This window comes from Pseudopodoces humilis, chromosome 5, assembly GCF_049639895.1.
Source record: "Pseudopodoces humilis isolate 2021_Gansu_Grassland_sample_001 chromosome 5, ASM4963989v1, whole genome shotgun sequence".
Classification (NCBI taxonomy): domain Eukaryota; kingdom Metazoa; phylum Chordata; class Aves; order Passeriformes; family Paridae; genus Pseudopodoces; species Pseudopodoces humilis.
In genome coordinates, this window is record NC_142204.1 from 17,645,575 (window position 1) to 17,665,588 (window position 20,014).

The 20,014-nt window shown below is 39.7% G+C and overlaps 1 protein-coding gene across 7 annotated transcripts; it reads left to right on the forward strand.

Moving 5' to 3' along the window:
• Nucleotides 1–2,418: 2,418 nt before the first annotated feature.
• AMN1 (antagonist of mitotic exit network 1 homolog) lies at nt 2,419–19,615 on the forward strand. Of its 7 annotated transcripts, none has more exons than XM_088055902.1 (9): nt 7,222–7,348; nt 8,021–8,255; nt 10,916–11,048; nt 13,318–13,462; nt 13,821–14,038; nt 15,453–15,509; nt 16,460–16,571; nt 17,147–17,237; nt 19,474–19,615. In XM_088055902.1, the coding sequence occupies exons 2-8, from the start codon at nt 8,071–8,073 to the stop codon at nt 17,218–17,220; spliced, it is 924 nt and encodes a 307-aa protein (XP_087912028.1). In that variant the 5' UTR covers nt 7,222–7,348; nt 8,021–8,070; the 3' UTR covers nt 17,221–17,237; nt 19,474–19,615. The 7 variants fall into 7 exon arrangements, with proteins under 7 accessions (XP_087912031.1, XP_005528006.1, XP_087912028.1 ...); XM_088055901.1 differs by lacking the exon at nt 19,474–19,615 and adding an exon at nt 17,321–17,814; XM_088055900.1 differs by lacking the exon at nt 19,474–19,615 and having other exon boundaries at nt 17,147–17,814.
• Nucleotides 19,616–20,014: the final 399 nt, after the last annotated feature.

A 20,014-nucleotide genomic window follows, 5' to 3' on the forward strand; every position in this document is an offset into this window, starting at 1 on the left:
GAATAGGATCAAGTATCCAGCTGTTGGATACTAGATACCCGGTTCTGTGAAGTGGGCCATCCCCCAGCCAACTCCCTCCATTTTTATTGTTGAGCATGACGCCATATGGTGTGGAATATCCCCTGGGTCAGTTGGGATCAGCTGCCCTAGCTGTGTCCCCTCCCAGCTCCTTGTTTTGTATCCAGATGTCAACACAGGCTGCCAGTCAGACCAGATCATGGTGATATTGCAGTATACCTTAGAGTTTTTAAAATTACTATTCCATTGTGCACTCTTTTACCTTGTTCCTTGCCAACATAATTCTCAGTCGCGTTAATACTGAGCAATAACAAGATTTAGCACCATTGCTAGCAAAATGTAATAGTCCTAAGAATATCCCTTGTTAAACACAGCTGAAAGAGGCAGTGAATAGTAAGAGCAGTGTGTGGGCTCATGCTTATAGATCTGGAACCTCCTGGGATCATTGACAAGGGCCATCTAAGAAGCCTTTGGGAAGCTTGAGGTTGCCTAATGCTGCTGGGAATAGACAGGAGGCCTTGACTTCTAGCAAGGCTAGCAGGGCTAAAGAGCTCTGTCAGTTCTCTTTGATTAAAGGGGCACTTGGAGGTTTTGTTCCAGCTGACACTGATTAGAGAGGGCCTTGTCCCCCATTCAGCCTGAGGGTTATGTAAGAGCTGGGCCTAAAACACACAGGCTTTTTAGGGCATTTGGTGTGGGATGGGCTGGCGCCTTATCTCATGGCAGCACACGATTCCTCAGCAGTGGTGAGGGTGTGCTACAAGCTGTTGTCCTCAGCAGCTTTTAGATAAACTTCTGATATGGGAAACATATATGTATAGGAAAACTCAGAATTTTAGAAGCATATAATGTGTTTAAGCTGTGGAGGGGAACCAGAAATATATAGCTTATTTAGCAATTTTGTAAAAGTAGAAAAACAACTTGTAACAGAACACAAGAATATCACCTGTTAGGCAGAGAAAAATGCAACAGAACACATAGAAATTTAGTTGCTAGGTAAAGGCTGTAAAGATAAGATGTATATTGTGAAAATTCAGTAAAGCAGGACTTACCTATTGTGAGAACTTGATAAAGCAGAACTTGTGGCTTAAGAAACCAGCAAGAACCAGGCTCCTGGTTTTGGCCAGGACAAAATGACCTGGGAGTTAGCCAAACCTCCACTGCACCCACCCAGAGACGGGGGTCAAACACCGAACACCTGAGAAAGACCACTTACTTCACAAAAATCCTTGCCTACAACCACCAGGAAGCATGGCACCACAGAATACTCATTATAATATGAAGCGCAAGGAGACAGAGAATAGAATGATGAGGAAGAGAGGATGACAATCAAATGAAGATGTGTTGACTGAGGTTATCAAGCAAATTACGAGGGCTTATGCAAACAGATGGGACTTTATCATCAACTTGTGTGTCACCCAAGTACATGCATATAAACACAAGGTTCAGAAAGGATTCCTTTGCTTTCTAACCTTTGAAACTAAATCTTAATAATTATCAAGTAGTTTGGTTTTACCCATACTGATGACCATGGGCAAATATTTTTCACTCAGGGTCAAGGATTAACCTAGAGGGGCCTCCCCACTCAAGGGAGGAATCTCCACACACATTTCCACCAGTCTTCCCTGATGGAAGATGGGACTATGCCTTTATAGCACAGTGATTGGTTGTCATTCATATGTTGCTAGGCTAGTCACTGCCATGCCAGCTTTATTTTTAAATAAGATGTTGTCACTTGTTTGTGTTTCTCCTTCTGTTTATCTGTCTTTAACATCCTTGTCTATTCAAGTCATTGTTAAGAATAATCTATCCTTCACATCCCTGTGATGGGTTTAATTTAGGATTGTTTGTCAGGCTGATCTCACAATCCTTCAACACTAAAAGCAGTTTTTACTAGAAGTTAACTCCATTGAAATGGAGTTCAGGATCTTGAAAGGGGGAAAGAAGACAAAAGCTAGGACTGCTGTCCTGGATTTCAAAAGGCTTCAGCATGTTTAGGGAATCTACTTGGGTGAATCCACTTGATATGATCCTGAAAAGAGAACAGGTTCTGAAAGACTGTTTTTGATGGATTTTTTTTGTATCTCACAAGGAATTAACTTTCTACAAGCTCAAGAATGGCCTGTTCTGTTGTGCAGGAGAACCTGCAAGGATGGCAGGAGGTTTTGCATGGATGTGCAAGGAGAGCTTGACTGAACTCGAGCATGAAAAGGAAGTACAAGAGGTGGACATAAGCACAGAAGACTCAGAAGAAACTGCCTAACTCTGCAAGGATGAGTCAGGAAAACCAAATCAATCTGGTCAAAGAATGTGAAGGCCAATAAGAAGAGCTTCTACAATAGAAAATACGGACCCACCCCCGAGTGTGACTGGGACCTGGTAGAAAGCAGTGCTGCAGGGGGCCATCACAAAAGGAATTGTAAGGTGGGTGGTTTCAAGTAGAACTTAGGCAGAATTTAATGCTAGGATTTGGTTGCAGAGATGAACGTTAGCATGAGGGATTGCTGAACCTGAGCATACAACGTGTGCTGCCACTAACAATGCAGTCTGTGTGTGCTCTTTGTGAGGGCTTGTTCCCACGGGAATGTGTGAAAATGTAATGCTTTCAGCAAACCTCAGTGTACCCTCTAGAACGTTTGGTATTGTACAGTAAGAGATGGATGGATTTGTTTTACTTGGAAGAATACTGTAAAGATGTGAGGAACAATGAGGCTATTGAACCTCTCCACAGAACTCTGTACAGCAGTGGCTCCACCAGAGAGGACTGTCCTGGTCTAGTGCATTACATGTTTCCCAGCATTGCAGGAGACATGTACTAAGTTTTAAAGCCACCTTTTTCTCTTAAGCATCTTGTGGTTTTTTTTCCATTCGAGATCCAACAGAACCAGAACTTCACTCTACAAAGCAGACACAGAAAGATTTAGTTTCTCAATGCCTTATTTGCCTTAGTCCTTATAACGCAGTTTGGGTTGAAAGGGATCTTTAAAGGTCAACTAGTGCAACATCTGTGCAATGAGCAGGCACATGTTTAACTAGATCAGGTTTCCATTGAGCTTGATCAGGTTTCTATGAAGCCCAGTATGGACTGGATAATTATACAGTGAAGTCAGCTGGCAACAGCTCCAACTTCTGAGTTCAAAAGATCACCAGCACAAAAACAAGCTGGAGACCAGTCCCTTGTGTCAATACTAAGGTCATATCACTCAACATCTTCCTTAATGACCCTGAAAATGTGACATGCAGAGTGCATGCTCACAAGTTAATAGATGATTCAAAACTGGGAATACTGATCGATGTTACTAAATGTTCCCCAAAATGGGTAAAAATAACAAACCCTTAACACCAATGTAGTATGTGTGTATAGTATTGTATATTACAATACAATATTGTATAGTAGTAGTATGTAGTACTATATGTACTATTATATGTAGTCTTAAGAAGCAGATATTCTTTATTCCATGCTGGATGCATGAGGGGCTATATACTCTGAAATATTGTGCATGCTGAATAAAGAAAAGCTCCTGTTTAAATACTGTATTTTACATGCATATTCATTGATTTTCCAGAATAAACATACATATGATAATAATTTCCTTGAAATCATTACCATATTTTCCCACTTCTTTGTGCACATATTGTTCTGTCCTGGGGGTCTCTTAGGTTGAGCCCAAAGTGATACCTGATTGCCTGGTGAACTGGTAGAAGTTGGCAGATGGGCTGGTTGCTTTCTAGTTCTTCTTGCAGAATGGATATTGTGCAGTTCCACAGGCCAGTGGTTTTTGAAGAATAAGCATCATGTTAGCCCACCAGGCACAGATGATTTTTCATCTGGCAACATCACGGTGTCCCTCTGAATAGGGACAATTGACAGGTTGGAGAAAGCAGCAGATAGGGACCTAATGAAGCTCAGCCAAGGCAAGTCCTATTCTGCACCTGGGGAGGAATAATCCCATATACCAGCACAAGCTGAGACCTCACTCTTTGCAGACAGTCTATGTCCAAGCACTTCCTGAGTCACTCTTTATAGCCTGCTGCTTTATCAGTGCAGTTTCTCCACATGTTCAGGCTGATGTGGCTGAAGTCCTTCCTGCAGCTGCCAGCAGTCAAACCAGTGCAAGAGTAGCATGTGTCTGTTCCTTGGGATAATCTGATGTCAGTTTGAGATACACCATAGATGTGTGTTGAGCATAGGTGTGTGAAGTTTGGCAGTTCATGAGCTACTTTGGAAGCAGCTCCTGAGGTTAGACAGTTAAAGTCACTGGGCTAGTAATTATTTAATTACTTCCACTTGAGAAGCTGAGGAACAGTAAACCTACCCCAAGCGCAACCCTAGCCATGTTACTACCTTCTTCCAGACTCACTGTTGGAGAAAGTGAACTGAATCTCATGAAAAATAGGAAAAGAACTGGTTGCTTGTCAGCCAGACCTGTGTGCTGTTTAGGTTTGTCACCCAGACACAGAGAATATGTCAGTACCACTCAGTTTGCTACAGCTTTATCATGTCTCCTGACCCCAGGAAAGGGATCTCCAGGGAGGCCTGCCAATGAAACCAGGAGCTTGTAATTAACACATGTAAATTGAAGTACTGACATGACTATAACTTAAGAAAATAAAGATTTTAATTTCACTATAACAGAATAGCTAACAATGGGAAGGAAATTTAGTAAGCAGAACTGGTAAAATAGAAAGACAAGCAGCTGGGTGTAATATATACCTATACCCTTGTGCAGGGAAGAGATAAGGAAGACTGGCTGGTTTTGCATCAACAATAGGTTAAAGATATAGTAGCTTGATGGAATGCATACCTAATTGCTTGCTTATTGAATACTAAGCAAAAAAGGAAAGCGGGAAATGTAGTAAAAATGCTGTATAAACCCACTGAAATCTATATGGAACAGAAATGCTTCTAGAGAAGCATTTCAAAGAGCATAGGCTCTAATGCTTTCTCTCAGCCAGCTTAATAAATGCATTTTTAACAGATGAAAATTGTTTGTCTGTTGACCTTTGTTTCAATAACTGGCTCATGGTGACTGAATAGCATTGCAAGGATAAATATTTAATCATATGCATGAGGTGTCACAGCCAAACTTGTCACATACCAGCATTTTTTCTTTAAGGTGTTTTATAACTTTCACCATAATGGTAGGATTTGAATCATCCAATTACCTACTAATGGATATTTCTAATTATCTAATCACAAAGCGTATTTTGTTAGCCTTGGAGCGTTATCATCCATCAGCACCCTTGTGATTTATTTGTTAATCCAGATGTTTCAGCTGTTGATTTAACAAAATTTTCAGGTGTTACAGTCTGCTATGTAACAGTTGACTTTTGCTATTATGTATTTGCTTTTGCAAATTATAATAAATCATAACCACTTCTGTAGATACAGTGCAAATTATAATTGCTTTTGTGAACAGTAGAACTAAAATTTTGCATGGAGCAAGGCTATCACAAGGTGTTAAGTGTGCTTGCAAAAGATGAATCACAAGATACATTTGCTCTTGTAAAATGTATAACCAAGATATCACAGGCAGAGAACAAGATACCATAAAAGCAGAATACCACGTCTAAAGTGGCATCGGAAGTCCACCCTGGACTGCCTCCCTGAGGGACCCTCAGAGACTATAGCTGTGGACTTCTGCAATGCTGTGGCAACCTGAGGCAGAGCTGTGGTAAATGGGCTCTGAGAAACGTGCAGAGTCATTTGGGGAAGTAATGCAGCTGCAACAGTATAAAGGATGGCTTGCTAAAGAATTGGGCTGCTTCTGGCTGCTGCAGTCACCCAGTACTGTTACTTTTGCTTTATTGATCTGTCCCTTATCATCCCTTACTAAACTCTCAAAATTTTGAGGAGTGGCCTCACATCAGGCATCATCAGGAACCTATGTTTCTCTTAGATATGGATACTTCTGTTAATTTTGTGAGAACAGCTGTTTCCATCTCTTAGTCAATCACACGTTTTTAGTAGGGGTGGGTGGTGGGTCTTGGGTCCAAAGCCGATTGTTGTAAATGACAATATAGTATTGGCTTTTGCATTTATGTATTAGCTTTTGCATATCATTATTAATCACGAAGATATTGATATAGTACAATTTGTATTTCCTTTTAATTGCTTCTTGGTATAGTATAATCTGTGAGTTTATGTATGCACCATATAGCTTATATAAATAGTAAATAGTAAATTTGATAAATATATCGTAGGCCGTAGCATAATATTAAAATAGAGACTATGTGATGTTAAAATATTTTTATGTGGCTAACTCAAGAGAATGGTGTAAGAGCATTAGGTAGTTCCTTGCGTTTGTAGACTATTGGAGTGATAACAGTGACAAAAAACAGAACCCAATTTACTGGCTCCTCGTTATCAGGGAATTTAAAAACAATAGGGTGGAACCAGGAGAAGAAATAAAATATATTGGTTTAATCTACAAGATGGCATGGAGACAAGTCAAAGGTTAAAACTAAGCAAAAGAACATCTAAACTCAAAGGAATGTTTAAATATGTATAAACTCTTACAAATATGCATGTGCCCCTGTATGTAACAGTATATAAAGAACGTGGTTTTAAGCTAAGGGTGTGTTTTTGGCAGATAGCAGAGGGCCCCAGTGCTGGATTTTATCCCTTTTATCCCTTATTAAACTTTTAAAAATTTTAAAGAGTGAGCATCGTTTCTCACAATGAGGATGCAGTGTTTATATACTCATAATGCTGCCAGCTTCCAAGGAATGTGTGGTCTCAATTTATACCACACCATCTAGAAATGTAAAAAGGAAAGAAAACAAAAACAAACAAACAAAAAAAACCACACACACAAAAAAAACCAAAGAAAATCAAAAACAAAGACAAAATTAATTGCAGGACGAAAGAGCTGGCAGATGATGGATGGCGGTAATAGGAAACCTGGTGCTGTGGAATGCCTCCACTGACGGCAGCAAGGAGGGAGAGGGCCCTTAAAACCACCGCGGCCCTTGCCTGAAGGCTCCCAGCCTCCCCTGTACTTCTTCCAGGCTTGGGAAAACACTTTCTCCTAACTACTAAGCTCTGGAAATGGGGAGTGGGAGCCCCGTTTTTTTGCTGCGGGGTGTTTCAGGCCGCTTCAGAGGGCTCCCTGAGCCCCGCCGAGGCGCTCCACAGCGGGCCGGAAGCGGGACTACATCTCCCGTCATCCCGCCGGGCGCCGCCGCCATCTCGGCACCGACCGCCGGGCCGGGCCGGCGTCCCCGCATTCCCCGCTCCCCGCTGTGTTCCTCGGGCCCCGCCGCATTCCCCGCTCCCCGCCATGAGCTGGGACGGCGCCGGCGAGGAAGTCCGGCTCCTCCTGGACCTGTGAGTGCCGCCCCGACACGCTGCCGCCCGCCCGCCCCGCCAGGGGGCCGGGCCCGGGGACTGGGAGGGGGACGGGGCTCGGCAGGCCTGAGGCGGCGGTGGCGGAGCGGGTGCAGCCAGTGTGGGTGCTGGCAGGGCTCGGCAGCCTTCGGGGGCTGCAGGGATTGTCAGAGGTGCCCCTTTGGGAGGAGTTATAGGGCATGTGACAGGGGTGACAAAATTTGGCAGGGAGGTAACAGGATGATCCTTGACAGATCTGGGTGTGGAGGGACGGCTGAGGATCCCTGGCTTCACCTGGCCCTAGAGAATCCAGTGAATGGTGTGTTGCTCTGAGGTTTTTCTCCATGTTGATACCGAAATAGGCTAGCAAACAAATTTTCTAACACAATTTGTGTTATGAATGCACTCAAGAGAGTGATATGATTCAATTAAAGGAAATCAGCGCTGGGCGACAGGGGAGTCTCCGCTCCGCCAACTGCCGCGCTTCTAATTTCCGCGTTCTCCCTTTTAAGTGGTACGGCTTCTGGGTTACGTGTCCTTTCTCGGGTGTCTCTGCGCATGTGTCTCCAGTTGCTAGGGGGTCTTTTCTCTGCCTTCTGGTGGTCGCGGGATGAAGATCAAGAGTCTTCCTCAGTCCTATCCTTTTGACCTTTCTTCGCTGTTCCCTTTTAGGGCTTATCTTGGTAACTTTCTGGAATTCAAGAAAGCTCGCAAGGCCGTAAATGATTATGCAGGCGTCAGCAGCAGCCTTCAACTACATCCTGATTTCACAAAGCACAGTTTTGCAAAGCATCATATCTATATGCTTAGGCGAACAAAAGGGTCTCTATTTATCACAATTTGAAGCATTAGAAAGCAGGCATTCTTTATTGCATAGCTGGACACATCTGGAGGATCTTTCCTCTAAGTGAGTATATCGTGACACTTTACAAGATGTTTATTCCATAGTGCTCCTATGTATTCTTTAAAGCGCAGTTCCTGGCTAATACGTAAATATCACTTTCCTGGAACTAATTTGCATGCATCCACGTCTTACTGGAAGTCCTTTCGTGGTCCTAGAGGGTCATCTGAAGGGGTCTCTGGTGGTCACCAAGTGTCCCCAATGTTGCAAAGGATGACTTTGCCTTGAACTTCTCTTAGGGCATGCGCTATTGCTTCTTGTTACATAACTTCGGCACAGAAGCTGCTATATTCCTCATTATCTGTTTATCCACTGGTTCCAGCTACGTTTAGCATCCTGTGTGTCTGCTTTTTTATTCTTTTATCTAATTTGCTACTTAGTCTTTAAGCTCTATCTTGCAACTCGAAGGGGAACTGAAAATTTTTATTCTCTGTGTTATCTGTCAAATTCCTTTGTGTTCCAGAGGAAGTTAGAAACAGCACAGGAATAAAATATTTCATTTGAAAGATAAAAGGAAAATAGCTAGCAAAGAGTACAGTTAGGTTATTATTTGTACCTTACAGCACTAAAGATAAGATTATAGTTACCATGGTGCGGCCAATAAGTGTCCTATAGTTTCCTATAAAGTAGAATTACTGTGAAAACCTTTATAATTTAATGAATAATTCTTTAAATTGCAGATCAGTATTGTACCGTGCTAATATCAACCAGCTTTTTGAAAAAAATGTGATTAATCTTAATAGCCCTTCAAGCTAAATTTAATATGCCATGGTAAGAGACAGCTGGCATAGCTCACATTGATTTCCATGTATCTGTGCTGGGTTTGGGGTATTTTCTTCAAATTTGAACTAAGTAGTTGGTTTAGATTTACAGGTCCCTTTTGAAGCTGTATTAGTGAGACAAGCCCCTCCTTTCTGCTCACCGTGTTGCACAGATCCTGCCTGCGAGCAGGTTCACATTTGTGGTCTTCAGAGATGATAATAAATGGTGTGTTTATTATCTTTGATAAGATTTTTTATTTTTAAAAGATAAACAATTTTCTTAATTTCTGAAGTCAAGTTGAGGAATGTTGTATATAGATAAGCTGTTTAATCTCAAAACAAAGAATGTGGATGGTGTAACCTGGATGTACGGAGACAGAGCTTGGTACGGGCTTCTCTGTTGGTCAGTCAGCCAAGTTCATCCAGCAGTCACTGAGGTTTCCGTGAAGGCATGGAATGCTTGCACATCTCTGAAGGAATGAGTTAAAGCTGATCCTGGTGTGTGCTTGGGTGTATAAGGGTCTCTGCAGGCAAGGCCTGGGTTTAACTGCCCAGGTTCTGCTTGAAATGTCTCCTGCCTACAGTGTTCTCTGCAGTGACCTGCTTGAGGTGCTTTTCCTACACTGTACTGATGCACAGACAAAGACTTTCCAACTTCAGTTAAAGTTAGAAAGTGTATGTTTGTTACAAACACCAAGCACACCACGAGTAATCTCCAAAGGCATGTGCAAAATCCATGGGGCTCTTGCCCTCTTTTTATCCACAAAAATCTTATATATTCATATAATTATTCACTATACCTATATATATGCATTACCTAACCTTGCATACCCCCACTTCATATTAAAATGAGTTCAAAGTCCTTCCTCAAAATGAGTCAGTGGGTTTCGAAATGGGTCAGTGGTCTCCTAAGATGAAGTCAAGGACATTTTCTTCTCATTAAACTCTTCACCTTTGCCTTGTTGGCAGGTTCTCTGGACCCTTGGCCATGGTCCAAGCTCCCCAGCCTGGTTCTGGCTGGTTTTGGGCCCAGGTGTAGTTACAGTTTCTTCATCTTTACAATAGCTCATCTTTCTCGTCTCCTTCTACAAACACAACTAAGTCAAGCAAGTAATATATTGTCTTAGCTCTACCTAGGTCCATCTGGTAATAATTAACCATCTACATAGTTTCTATTCCTCTTGCTAAACCCTGAATCAAAATATATTGCTTCTGTCTTGGTAACTACATTCTTAGCTTCTAAATTCTTTTAAACCTTTGATTCAGTATGAACTTTAGTGGCTTTTTTTTAATGTGACTCCATGATGGAAATCTTGCTTCTTTCCTGCCTTAAGTCTGTGCTACCCTTCAGATTATAAAGCATTAATATTTTGACCTCTTTAAAGCTTTTATTTGGTGTGATTTTAGTTTCCTGCAGTTTGGTGGCATTCTGATGCCAGACAAGGTTTTGTTGCAAAACCAGTTGCCTGTAGGGACTCCAGAGCTGTGGTTTTATGCTAAATTTAATTTGGCATTACTCCAGGCTGCTGCTGCACCCTGCACTCAGCCACTTATCCTGGCACTGTTGTTTCTGTGTCCTCAGAGGGGATTTTCAACCAGATCAGATGCTGAACAGCTCACATTGCAACTGCGAATTTCAGAGACAGCTTGAGGAAGGCACAGAAAAAAATGGTTGAGGGGCTGATTTTTGCCTTCAGCTGCTTAGGGAAGAGTTTCACAGAAGGATGAAGGATGCTTGACCCCAAAGGGCAATAGCTGAATCAATGGCAACATGGAACAGCTGAAACTGATAAGGTCTGAGGAGACCATAGCTGGATGCAGAAGATAACAATTTATGGCTTGATTGTTCTAGTTCTACTATGTAATGCCTCTTTTTGACTGTACTGTAACTTTTCTTTATTTCAGATGCCTTCAGTGTTTGACAAAGAACTTGTCCAGATACTCTGCAGATATTAAGCCCTTGCCACCCAATATAAAGGATAAACTGATTAAATTAATGAGTAGGCAAGGGCAAATAACTGATGCAAATATCAGTGAGGTAAGAGTCCATTCTAAACTATACTGTCTGTTTTGGGAGGGGAAAGCAGCCTCTCTTGCACACCAGTCTGTTCCTGAGTATTGTGTGTTTTGAGATGCTCATGCATAATTTATTATATGTCTATTATGTAAAACTTCATATATATCAGGTAAAGCTGTATATTTCATCAGCTTGACAGTACTCTGTCGGTAGAATTCTATTGACATTAAGCACACAATCTCCATATAGTTTATTTAAATTTTGGTTCCTAGAAATATAAGGATGGCAGAGCTAGAAATCAATAGTTAAAGTTCTCCCATCCCTTTTGCACACTGATGTGTGTCAGTGTTTCAATGAGACACCAGTTAATGATATTTCTTCAGCTGTAAATTCAGGGACACATCTGTTTTGCTATCTGTTTACGGTTATCTTGTTCAGCCTCAAAGGGAGGTGTGAGAATTGAGGGAAGCTAAAGGTTGGCCTTGATGAAACAGAAAATTAATGACTCCCTGTGCATTCCTGCTTTGCCCTGTAACTCAAGAGACAAATATTATCAGTTTCTCAGAGTCCGGATAGTGGAGCCAAGACTAGAGGCAGAAGCACTGTGGAAAACTTACAAACCAAATATTTTAGCTTTAGATAAAAGGATTCATGTTTACACAAAGTAAGTCTTTGAGTAAAAATCAAATTCTTATTAATTTATCTACTTTTTGAAAAATTGCCTGGACAAAATCTGGTTTAGGTTACCTTTTCAGTAAGGGATAATTTCAAAACATCCTAAGAGATTATATAGTTAAAGCCATGTGATTGTGTGTGCATGAATGCACAAAATGCACTAGGATATTTTTAGTCTGGAAATAAACTTGAGACCTTAATTTACAGACTTTTCTGCTGTCTCTTTCTTAAGTCTCCTCTGTATTTGTCATCTTTCAGCAGTTGATCAGTGCCTTCTCTTGGAGCCTATTTTCCTTGTGACTCTGGGAAAATTCTGCTCTGGTTCTTTTTTCATGTTTTTTCTTTCTCTGTTCCTGCAGTTTCCTGCAATTCTATCCTCTGTTGTCATCATTTTCTTTGGTTGTATTATACCTTAACTTTCTTTACTAGCAGTTTCCCATTTGTTTTTATACACATACTTCATATGTTTTCTCTGTTTTTCAGGGTATGTTTTTTAAGAATTTTGCTTGAAGTTAAGTTTCAGATGAAATTCTGTTAATCTGAACTTTTGTGTAAACTTCTATTTAATCTCTTACCTCCCTATTCTGTCCAAATTTGCGTTATCATGTGTCTTTTTCCCCCTTGCTCTGCTTTTTGCTTGGACCAGCCATCCACAGACATGTCAAACTCTTTATTCTAAATCCCCTTTACCAGCTAGTTTTATAAAGCCATTCAACATGTGTCCACAGAATACAAACCTGTATTTTTAAATATCTTTTTTTTTGTGTGCTGCATCCAGACAACCCTTTGTCTATCTAAAAATCTTTATATATTTGCAAAACAGCCAGTTTTCCTTGTAGTACCTTATTAGAGTGAACACCAGGAGGAGTAGGCCTTTAACAAGCCTGTCAGCTGTGCTGTTATCTTTGCTAGTTTATGGAAATTTATGTTTCTATCCCTGGGAGTTAAGGGAGTAACAAGCTGAAGGGAGTATATGGCTATTACTAAAATCGGAGGCCTTCCACTGCTTTGGGTCTAGCTTTCATAAATGTTCTCTTGGGAAAGATTTCACAAAAATTCCAATCTGGGTCTTGGGGGAGTGAAAGATCCCATTTAATGAGGATCTGGTACCTCTTCATGGTATGGTAATGAGAGTGCTTGTTTATGAGCAAAAGAGTGTGTGGGAGTGAGAAAAATACTTCGGGGGAAAATACCTTCCAAATATCACTCTTACCTGTTGTGCTTACCTGTTGAAGTTTTGATCACAGTGTTTTTTTTTGCACTGCAGATTTCTTCCCACAAAGTGTGCTAGCAGGTGTGAGGGCGTTGTCCTGGGTACACACGTAGCAAGTGAATCACCAAGATTGTATTTCCATTGTTTAAGTACCATTACTTACACATTAAGTATTAATGTGTTCCTACTCTGTATGTCTCAGAAACAGTTCATGCTGTAGGAGCTGAACTGTTGCACAAATAGACCAGATTTTAGTCTTTAGTTTTTAGTTCCTAGGACTGGTAACCCCACCCTATATTGCAAACTTCTATGTGATGCCTAATATTACAAGTACTTTATATAAAAGTGCAGATGTTTGATGGCAGAGCAGAGTTTGACTGAAATGGTGGGTTTTCATTACAGGTATTGCACCCTGCTGTGGAGTCTCTGGACCTCCGAGACTGTGATATTTCAGATAATGCATTATTGCAGCTTTATAACTGCAAGCAGCTGAAAAAAATCAACTTAAATTCTTGCAAGGAGAACAGATTTGGAATTACTTCAGAAGGTGTGTTATCTGTTCACAGATAACTGGGATCTTATTTCTGGCTTATTTTTCTTGTTAAATTGGAAAAAAAATTGCTAAGAAAATATCTAGGGTAAATATTGCTTAAAGAAAATCCCCAATGCCACCCCAGTACTAATTAAAAGTCTCTCCAGTGGTGTAAATTTCCTAGGCCTAGTTATCCTAGGAGAGAGCTATCAGGTTACTCTCCTGCTAGATTTCTGGTAAAACCATGCCATGCTCAACATGTTTTCCACTTTATCTTAATTGTTCCTTCCTCAAAACTTGTTCCAGAGCCTTTGGCCAAGCATGGTGGTTGTGTTAAAGAATTAATAACTCTTTCAAGTTGTTTCTTTGGCAGGAGTCATAGCACTGGCCTTATCCTGTCCTTACCTGCGTGAAGCGTCTTTCAAAAGGTGCTGTGATATAACTGACAGTGGAATTCTGGCTCTTGCACTCAACTGCCAATTCCTTCAAATAGTGAACTTGGGGAGCTGCTCAGGCATCATGGATGCATCTCTGCAGGCACTAGGAGAAAACTGCAAATTTCTTCACAGTGTGGACTTCTCATCTACTCAGGTAACTACAGTGGCAATTGGCCAATTGGCTTTAGTTTGTTTCTTTTTTAAGATTATCATGATAAAGTTCAAAGTGGATCGTTTTTGCTCTGCTCTTGACAAGATTTTAGACCATAGTTTACTTCTAATTTTTGCCTTTTAAGGAAAAGGAAAGGTATATTTTGCTTATTGGTGACTGGAAAAATACACATTTTGGTATTAGAGCATGTATAGTGAACCAAAGATAAACCTTTGTTAGAATCTACCTAGGTTGGTTTTTTTTGGTTTTTTTTTTTTAGTATATTTATTTAGCACAATAATTTTTTTTAAGTGGTAAAGTAATCCAAAATATTAAATTTAAAGAAAGTAGGATCTTGGACAGATCATTGCCGGCTTTCAGTTAGGACAAACTGCTGTAGGTAATAATCTAGGATGTTAAACAATACAAGCCCCTAGTAGAAGTAAACACTCTGTAATTAAATGATAATTTAAGAGTGATTGTGCTTGTCAGAGTTATGGTACAGAGTCAACACTGAAAAAACAACATTTTAAATGTTGGAAATGGCAGGGAAGAAGATTTAACAACAGCATTTAGCTTGAGAAGGGGGAGACAAGCTGCAAAAGCAATCCTGTAACATATTTCATAATTACAGTGAGATAATGAAGCGAGGGAAAGGTTTTTTGCAGTAAGTGTAGCATTCAATTGACACTGATGGTGAGTAATTATGTTAAATGTGAGTCCAGTACTGAGCGTTCACAATGAAATGTCAGTTCTGGAAATTATGTAGGAGGTTCTTATTTTAGATGCTATTCTTCTTTCAATTTTTCCAGAGGTAGGGTATCAAAAGAGTCTTAATATTTCATTTGGTAATTTTTATTTATTGCCATTTAACTCTTGTTTCTCCAGATTTACTTCATTGCTTTTTTATTTCCTTGATTGTCTTCCTTTATAGACAATAGCTGTTTCCCTGTGTGTATTTTAAATGAGGTGAAAGCTTCTTGAGTAACTACATGTTTACACTTTTTTTTTTTTTTATACTTTTCTGCTATGTTTACTTTTTTCCCCAACCCAAATTGGTCTAGGTAGAGCAGAAATGCTTTTTAAACCTATAAATTAAAAGTGCTGTGCTCTGACGGTATTAGTGTATCCACTGTTAAATGAGAGAAGGAAGCTGCAGGAATAGCAGTTACACACTTGGAAACATCCTTGCAGAAAGCCAGGCTGGATCACTTAGCAGAAAAATGAAACAGTGTTTAATAGAATGAAAAAAAGGCAGCTTGGCTAATTTTCTATACAAGTTTAGTTGGGAAGAAAATACTGTAGTGTTAACTGTATTCACTCACTGCAGGGAGTGAATAAATTAATATGATTTTTGCATCCAAATAGCTGTGTTTGAAAAAACTGAGCTTTAATCCATTGTGGTTTTTCTCTCCAGGTAACAGATGATGGTGTTGTAGCACTAGTGAGTGGAACATGTTCGAAGAATTTAAAGGTAACTGACTTAACCTAATAACAGAAGGACGAACAAAAGAAAATACCTGCAATTTAAAATTATTATTATTATTATTATTACTATTATTACTATTATTATTATTATCAGCAACATTTCTTCTGAGGAAGTGTTTTTACTGACTGACTTTCATTTCTTACATCTTTCAAGATCCTTGGAGTTTATAAATTGGAAAAACTTTCCAATAAGACAATGCTTTTTTTGCTTTTATCCTACGATCTCCAAAATATTTTACCAAATCCTAATTTCACTGGATTTCATTAAATGGTCTTTTTTCTGCATTTCTTCTTGTACCTTGTATTTATTGATAGGTAAGGCAATTTAGAGGACAGGAAAAAAGCTGGTAATAATCTGTTTCTTTATTCTGCTTTTCATGTTTTCCTAGCATGTACAAGAGGCAGTAGTTGAACAACTGAAGAGAAATTAAGAAAAGAGCAGGGTTTAATCTAATCTTGAAGAAGTTACTTGATTTTTTTTAGGAACCATGTAAAAATAAATAGATAGAAATACTAAAAATAAATAAATAGAAATACTAGAAACTCCAGCAGAGGCTATTTGGGGACATTTTGGGAAACACCAGAATTTAGTTTGGGTTCTGTTCTCCTGGACAATCAATTGGTATGAGAATGTCAAAGTGATGGGACTCACCATGGAATCTCATTGAAGAGTTTTCTCAGATGTCTTGAATGGTATGTGTGTGTTGGAAAAACTCAGGTTTATGTTTTTAGTTTAGACCCTTTCCAGAAAAGCTGTCTTATTTTTCCTTAGATTGATATTTTCCTGGTCTGTACAGGACCACATATGAGGTCAGTGCACAGAGGTCGTAATTCCTTCTGGTTGGAGATCTTTGAAACTGGTTGGGCAAAGGAAAGCTTTGCCTCTGAAACCCTGGGTGCTCTGACAGGCTGTTGTCATTCACGTTTTGCTAACAGGAGATACACATGGAGCGCTGTGTGAACCTGACAGACGTGGCTGTGGAAGCTGTCCTTAGCTGTTGTCCCAAGATACACATTTTTCTGTTCCATGGATGCCCACTGATAACAGGTTGGTCTAATCATAAGAAGGTAATTACATGCTGATCATACCTTCTTGCTTTCTGAAAAGCACACTGTACTCCATAAGTAATCCCAAACAAATTAATCACTTACTAGATAAAATAATCATACACTGAGATTTTCAAAGCAAGGTGAGAGTTATGCTTTGAAATGTAGCAGCCTTCAGAGAGAGAATTTTTTGTTGTTGTTTTGGAAACTGGAATTTTTTCTTCCTTTTTTTTATCCCCCTCAGCATGTTGATGGAGACCCAAAGACTTCAGAAAAATGCTAGCATCTTAAACCCCGACTCTGTTCTGAAAGTGTGGAATAGCATCCATTCAAGAAACAGTGGAATGGAGTAGGACAGCCTATGGGTGTTTTAATTCCATTGGCTGGTGATGCTTTACAGTTAGGTGGTTGGAGAAAGAACCAAGAGGATTTGGATTCCTACAGATGTATCTGAAGTGTGATGATAGCAAAAGAACCATAAATACAGATATAGAATTCCCTTACTGTGTTGTGTATCTGTTCCAAGCACCTCTATAATCTGAATGAAAAACAAGAAATTCCTTTGTTCTTTTTCAGATCGTTCCCGAGATGCTTTAGAGCAACTCATCATATCAAACAAAATCAAGCAACTAACTTGGACTGTTTACTGATGATTTATGCTGTACATGTGAGTGTCAAGTTTACAGGTGGGAGAGCTCCTTCAGCAAACATGCACCTTGGAGAGCTAGCTGGTGACTTTTGTGCCACCAGGTTGCATCCCTCCTGCTTCCCACTGGAGGTCTCCGTTGCCATTCCAGTCCTTGCCTGTGAGCCTCGGCTTCCCCATTGTATCTCCTCTGAGTCCTGTCTGTCTTTGCATTGATCATACTTCATTAAGAGGAAAGTTAAACGGTAATTAATATTACAGGGCCGTTGCTCAGGCTTCAAGAAGTGCTGGATTTGGCTGCTACTTAGTATCCTTTAGCAATTTAGTAATTTGTACAAACCCAGTTTAGGTAAGTCTGTGTTCGGAGTTCTGTATTCTGGGATGGTACTTGCAGCTAAAAGTACCGAGCCCAAACATAACATTGACACACAGAAATGTCTGTAAAGTTGGGAGTTTAACAAAAATCAACAGACAGAACTGGTGAATGGAGGTGGCATTAACATCAGTACAAATGTACTTTCAATAGTAACAAAGACCCTCCTTTCACCATGTACTTTTGCTAAGTCTGAAATAAAAAATGTAGGTACCTTTCTTCTGATGTTACTGATGCTGCAGATTTCTGTTCTTATTTACCATCAAATACTTGCTGGATTTTTACACATCCAAAACTACAGCCTGTGAATGTGTAAACATAAACTTGCTTTGGAACTGTTACGGTGACTTTACAAATTTCAGAGTAGTAGCTGTGACCAAGAAAAGGATTTTATATATGGGAAAATATTTCATTTGCTCTGTATTTTGCCTGTGTTTCTACAGGAAAATCCTTTTAGGGAACAAAACATTGGTACTCATAAGCGTATCTGTGAGTGAAATAGGACCAAATGTAGTGTCTGGGGACATAAATCACAGGATGGTAGAGTATGTGTTCTGCTGTATGCAGTCCATTATACATCCAGGGGCCCAAAAAGGTGAAAATACCAAAAAATTATTGTTCAAGTATAGTCATATTAAAAATTAATTTTTGAATTGTAGAATGAGTTTATTACATGATGGAGCAGCGCTCTTAACACAATTACCAGTCATGTTCCTTGGCTTTCTTGAACCAGAATACCCTCTAGTGAGAATTCTATGATTTCTGCATTAAGCTCCTTGATGCAAGCCATTTTAGCTTTATAAGGGCATGGAACACACTGGGTTCATCCTCTAGATCTGGAAGTAGAAGGGTTTAGTTATAGTGGTCTAACATGGATTTGATGACATCTGGAAACCTAAAGAGTTTAGGCAACCATAAGGAACATGTTTACCATTTAACTCTTGTCATAGCCACACCTAAGTGTTGAAGAAATAAACCAGTCTTGTATTAATCTATTAAAAGTTCAGGTCTAATTGCATGGAACATATTTTTTGTTGACAATATTAAAGAATATTATGATGTTTGACAACTTTCTTTGTTCTTCTGTTCATTATATGGTTTATGAAAGTGCAAGTCTATTTAGAAAAGTTGTTCAGGTGTAACTAAAAGCTTATTTTTCCAAAAGCAGCACATAAATCCCTTATTCTTGTTGCATGGCTCAGCTCAGTGATGTGTTCCTATGATCCCTGTGAGTGTAACTGCAACCGTACAAACCATTGGTGCAAGAAGTTGATTTTGCTACAGTAGCCACAAGCATCTGACAGTTGTCATTGCAGCAAATCCTTGTGCCAGATAGAGGCCTAATAACCTAATTACCAGGTTTTATTTCCCCTTTGTTTTTCTGTTTTTTTTTCCTAAAGATTAGCTTATTGTTAAGCCCTGTGGAATCTCTGGCATCAGTCAGGGCCCACCATTCCTTTGAGCTCTTGGACAAATCTGTGTTGCACTATATTTGATATTGAATTGTGTAGCTGTTTAGGCAGCTCTGTGAAGCAATGCTAATGCTAACCTCAGTGTCAAAGTTACCCTTTTTCTCCTTGCTGATATAACCTTGGATTTGTCATGTTGAAGGCAGATGCAGCTTATACTGTGTCCTTAAGTGTGCCTGTAGATTTACCATCCTCCCCTACAGCCTCTTGTCAATGTGTAACTTAGAGGTACATCCTCAACTGGTGCTTAAAAAGCTGTACAAGGTAACACTGTATTTTTAGGTTTGAAAGTTTAATGTAAGTTATTTTAAATCTTTCACCATTAGAGCTTGAGTCTGCCTTTATGTGTTTAGTATTTGCATAACTCTACTGGAATGTTTTTTGGTTCATAGTAATTTTCAACAAATGTTTACAGGCACTGGGTGAAGTGGAAGAAGAGCCTCATGGATGTGCTTACTGCTTCATGTTCTCTATTGTTTGGATATTGTTATTGTTGTGATCCTTGCAGAATATTCACATATTGTTCTGAAGATTAAAGTTTAGAAGTTGGGTGTTTGGAGAGTTCTGAAAACTTGTTGGATTATAGAACCATGTACATTTGACTGTGCTCCTAAACCTTCTACTTCATGGATACCATGATTTTCTGAGTGCCACACACTCTTTCACATGTGTAAGCTTCGACCACACCAACTGGTATTGGGAGAGTTGTAGGTGCACTGTGTTCTATGGTGCAGTTATTAGCTCCCCCTCTCTGCTTGTTCAATAATTGACTGCTAAAGTTGACACTTCTGTAAGACTGCTCTGAGACTGGCTTCTTCTTCAACTGGCTACAGTTACAACATCTTACCTGAGGATCAGATATTTTTTTTATCATGTTTGGCAGATGAAACTGGTTCTTAGTTGACTGATAAAACTGAGAATGATTCTGGAGTTTGTCCAGCATCTCCTCAAGAGAA

What these genes read in the sequence shown, in the direction of transcription:
- AMN1 (XM_088055902.1), top strand. Translation starts at nt 8,071, where the DNA reads ATGATTATGCAGGCGTCAGCAGCAGCCTTCAACTACATCCTGATTTCA. An exon ending in CTGATGCAAATATCAGTGAG is followed by an intron (nt 11,049 to 13,317) that starts GTAAGAGTCCAT and finishes TTTTCATTACAG; the next exon opens with GTATTGCACCCTGCTGTGGA. An exon ending in CATGTTCGAAGAATTTAAAG is followed by an intron (nt 15,510 to 16,459) that starts GTAACTGACTTA and finishes TTTTGCTAACAG; the next exon opens with GAGATACACATGGAGCGCTG.